Source organism: Coniophora puteana, assembly GCF_000271625.1.
Source record: "Coniophora puteana RWD-64-598 SS2 unplaced genomic scaffold CONPUscaffold_7, whole genome shotgun sequence".
Lineage (NCBI taxonomy): Eukaryota > Fungi > Basidiomycota > Agaricomycetes > Boletales > Coniophoraceae > Coniophora > Coniophora puteana.
Window position 1 is genome coordinate 2316702 of NW_006913059.1, and position 4794 is coordinate 2321495.

At 49.5% G+C, this 4794-nt stretch overlaps 1 protein-coding gene across 1 annotated transcript; it reads left to right on the forward strand.

The window, feature by feature from the left end:
• Positions 1-1491: 1491 nt before the first annotated feature.
• CONPUDRAFT_73872 (uncharacterized protein) lies at positions 1492-3027 on the forward strand (the record flags this gene model as incomplete). Its single annotated transcript, XM_007770953.1, has 7 exons — positions 1492-1698; positions 1787-2153; positions 2190-2305; positions 2398-2461; positions 2491-2760; positions 2815-2883; positions 2939-3027. 7 exons carry the CDS (start codon positions 1492-1494, stop codon positions 3025-3027), a joined length of 1182 nt encoding a protein of 393 aa, XP_007769143.1.
• Between the last annotated feature and the right edge of the window lie 1767 nt (positions 3028-4794).

Here is a 4794-nt window from a genome sequence, read left to right on the forward strand (position 1 = left end):
CACTGGCTGTGCTCCTACACGCCCATGCGCGTGCCAATTCCCTTTGCTGACCACACTGTGGTCTACTCAGCTGGTGTGGGGTCTGTGGTGTTCTGTCCTAGGGTGGGAGGGAAGGAAGCGAGGGCTGTAGAGTTTAGTAGGGTGCTGCATGTGCAGCGCTTCTCTCATCTCATGGGACTTGAGGCATTGGGGGGGAGCGAGTCTGGCAGAGCTGCTGGTTCAGGGGGGAGTGTCAGAGTGCGTCCAGCACCACTCTTCTGAGCGTGATAAAAACGGACCTGATAGTGTTTTTAGGGTTCGAGCACACTGGCTAAGAACACGGCTATGCACCAATATAAGAGCCAGAGCAATCTGAGAAGAGGAACTGTCTTCTGTTAGCCTAGGAATAAACACCCTAGGTCCAGTGAGGCTAGAAGTTGCACCGTCATGGTAGGCACAATATGTCACCTGGCTGATAACAATAAATATGCATATAATATTAGAAAGCATTCAGTGTACAAATACCTGCTGATTACATCTGTTATGACCACCATCCACCGCCTGGGTGGCAATGACAACGTGTAAATGAACTCATCCAGCAGCAAAATATGCAGTGACATACATACCAGCAAGTTATGCTCTTGGAAGAATCACTGCACATACATGCTCACCAGCTGCTGATTCTTCCAATGTCTCATGACAGAACAGACACCAACCACCTGGAGGAGTATGGTACAAAGATATACTTGGGATCAATGGGAGGCTATTCTGAAACTAGTTGATCCCCCTTCTAGCTCACCACCAGCCCAGGGAAAAGCAGCCAAAATCTGTTTAGAGAAAGGGCTGGAGAGGATATCAAAGCTCCTCCCCTCCTACCTTGCAGATGCTAATGTATGGACCACAAGTTGCCATTATTTGGTTCAACAGTCCGTCACTGATGAGTGAGATTACTCCATATACATGAGTTCTGATGCTATCAGCTGACAAAGACAATCCGGTAGGACATCTGCCCACTACAGAATGCTGCAAAGAAAGTCTTATAGCAATTATGCTAAAACTATCACCGCATGTCTTGCCATGATGATAAGGTACTCATACTTGCGTCAGAACCCCCAAGACCCCCAAGCTCTTCAGATTATCGGCAAATACAAATTCTCATTGCGAATGTCATCTAATACAAAGCCCCTGGTGGAGGAATTACGCTCTCACCTTTTGGAAGAAGGTGCTGATATTGATGATAAGCTGCTGTTCACTCCATCTTAGCACATATTCTGCAGGACAGGGTCAAAAACAATAGCCATATTATGGCCTGCCCTACAGATATGTTGCAATTCCTCCTGGCAATGCCCTGCTTTTCCAAATCTTATTGCCTAGGCAGTACTCTAACTCAAACCTCTGCCCACCTTTGTCACATCTTCTATGCCATCACAATGCGCCTCCAACAAGGAAGACACGAAACTTTTGTTCCCTATCAAGCCTCTTTATACATGTCTGCCAAAGAAGTTCCAAAACATGTCCACACCTTGCTTGGATTCAGAAGATGCCTCTCAGGGTCCCGCACTTCTGGCAAGAGAGTCTGATCCATTCATCTTGAATGATGTGCAGGAAATAATCTACAATGATCTTGCTCTTGAATCTGAAGCACTGGGGGATGAGGAACCTGAAATCCAAGGAGCTCAAAGCCATAAGAAGAGAAGAAAAGCAGCTGTCTCAACCAAGGTTCTGAGAGAGTCTACCAAACTACTTTCAACTTGACATCAGCGTAATTGTTGATCATACAGCTTCCCCAAACTCTATTTTTAGGTAGAACAAAGCATATTGGGCCCCTTTGATCCAATCTGCGAACAATGCTGTTGCAGCATCTCTCCGTCCTGCTAACAGTATCACTGACCAAGGCAAGTGCAGCCGCTGGATTAGCAAGTACCATGGTGAAGCTCAGTCCGCCCTCCTGGCGGCTATTGCCCTCACTTGTGGTATTCTGCCTAGAGCATTTCAACTCTCCAAGCTCTTGCATCACAATCATGCAGCCAGCTCTAGGAAAAAGAATCTCTTTCTGCTCAATGACAGCAGTCTTGTTCTGGCCAACCCACCAGCCAAGCAGTATACTAAGGACACTCAATCTTGCTTGTGGTCATTGCCGGATGAACTGAAGAAACCCATGCTTCTCTTTTTGGGTGTGCTAAGGCCTGCTACAATATTTGTATTAACAGAACAAAGCAAGCAGTGCACAGAGGCACAAATAGCTGACTATGCCCCATATATCTTTTTCAAGGCAGAAAGTCGTCACAGGAACACTCGCAACCCATCTCTGTGGAGATCTGAGGCAGTAAACAAAGCTCTGCAGTGCTTCACACTCCCTCTGAAAGATTTCCATCTCACATGCGGCATTCTCAGGCAGATAACCACTGCTTTCTTCAGGTTGCATTCCCCAATCTATTCCAGATAAGTGTGGAGGCTCCCTTGTCTGCTATTGACACTCAGGGTCAGCATACATCAAAAACTAGCAATCAGTACTATGGTCAAATATCTACCGTTTCCCCAATGTTGGCCCTAACACTCCAACAAGTAACCCATATGAGGTTAGCAAGGGTTTTCAAGCTTTCTATGGTCTAGCCTCTGTAGAGAAACTTTCTGCCAATGTACTTGATTGCTGTGGCTTTTTACCCAGCAGTCTTTGCATTGCCCCTATGGTCTTGCAAGTTGCTAGGGAATCTGTTGTATGCCTGCACCTTTTGGACTCCCCCGCAAGCTCAAGCCTGTGGGCTGCCACACAGGGTAAAAGTGAGGTTGCAGTTCTTGCATTGCATGCACTACTCATTATCTGATACACTCTAGACATTGCTCGATGCAATGCCATTGCCAACATGTGCTCCCAGTGCGTCAAGCTCATCACTCATGGCTTTTGTAAGTTCTTTCGTTGATATCTACATACTACATTGCTAATGCATACTTATAGAAGCCATCACTGGTATCACCAACCTCACCATGCACTACTTCTACTATGAAACTGCCATTGTCCTTGTTTTTGGTGTTAAGCTCATTGGGTAGCTGACCTCTGCAGGCATTGTCTTTGGCAACCCTCATGTCTTCCTGGTCTCTCTGGAGGATGTGTCATGGCTGCAGGCCGCAATGACAGCCTTGCAATTGCAAAGCTCATGGGAACTCAGGTTCGCATTGTGGAGCATGAGAGTGTTGTTGATGTTTGTGAGCACACCCAGAAAAAGTGTTTGGATGCTGGTAAGAGGCAGAAGCCCTATGCATGTCTAACAAAAAAGTGAACAAAGGCCTTGTCTGACTCCTGTCAGCCCACGTACAAGAGCACAGTGTTCATTGAGAGCTCCAATGATGAAAACATGTCATAGAATTACCTGCATAGTGGGGCAATCACCAGGAGGCAAAGGAGAATGCGAAGGCGGTGGAGGAGGTGTTGGGGCACGGTTGTGAGCACCTGGGACATCCTGGGGACGCTCCTGAGGCGCAGGCGGCACAGGTGGAGCACCATTCTCCCCCCCATGGCCCAATGGCTCACCAAGCTCATCAGGAACATAGACACCTACTGGGGGTGCAGGGGAAGGTGGTGGGTCGCTCCTAGGCCTAGAGAGGCCAGGGAAGTAGCGCTCATCGAAGTCAGCACGCTCTGAGATGACAGTGCGCTTGGTGGTGGGGTTGTAGAACTTCCAGCCCTTGTAGCCCTCAGGATAGCCAAGGAAGACGCACTTTTCCACATGGGAGCCCAGAGAGCGACGCTTATCCCTCTGCACATGCACATAGGCAGACTCGGAGGTGGGAGATGTCTGGCTTACACCCATGCCATAGCTGGTAGGGCGTGCCCTCTGGGACAGCCTCAGTGGGCAAGCGGTTCCACACATGCACTAGAGCAGCAAGGCACTCTCCCCAGAATGACTTGGGCAGGCCAGACTCGTCCAGGAGAGCAGTGATGCGCTCAGAGAGCATCCCATTGGCACATTCAGCAACCCCATTCTGCTGAGGGCGATTGCGAACAGTATGCCTGCGCACTATGCCACACTCCTCTGTGAAAGCGAGGAACTCGTTGGACATGTACTCGCCTCCCTTGTCATCCTGCAGGGCCTTGATCCTGTGCTCACATTCTCAGTGAAGGCTTTGAACCGTTTGAAAGCAGCAAAGACGTCAGACTTGGCCTTGAGAGGGACAACAACGCGGTAGCGAGAGTAGTCATTGATGAAGGACACCCAGTAGCGATAGCCAGACATGGAGAGGTGGCCCACATCATGGACATCTGAGTGCACGAGCTCAAGGAGGGCAGTAGAACGCGAGGGAGAGGGTGGAAACGGGTTGGCACGCTGCTTACCTGCAAGGCATACCATGACGGTGCAACTTCTAGCCTCACTGGACCTAGGGTGTTTATTCCTAGGCTAACAGAAGACAGTTCCTCTTCTCAGATTGCTCTGGCTCTTATATTGGTGCATAGCCGTGTTCTTAGCCAGTGTGCTCGAACCCTAAAAACACTATCAGGTCCGTTTTTATCACGCTCAGAAGAGTGGTGCTGGACGCACTCTGACACTCCCCCCTGAACCAGCAGCTCTGCCAGACTCGCTCCCCCCCAATGCCTCAAGTCCCATGAGATGAGAGAAGCGCTGCACATGCAGCACCCTACTAAACTCTACAGCCCTCGCTTCCTTCCCTCCCACCCTAGGACAGAACACCACAGACCCCACACCAGCTGAGTAGACCACAGTGTGGTCAGCAAAGGGAATTGGCACGCGCATGGGCGTGTAGGAGCACAGCCAGTGACGGTGAGGGGTCATATGAGAAGTGGCGCCTGTATCTGCAATC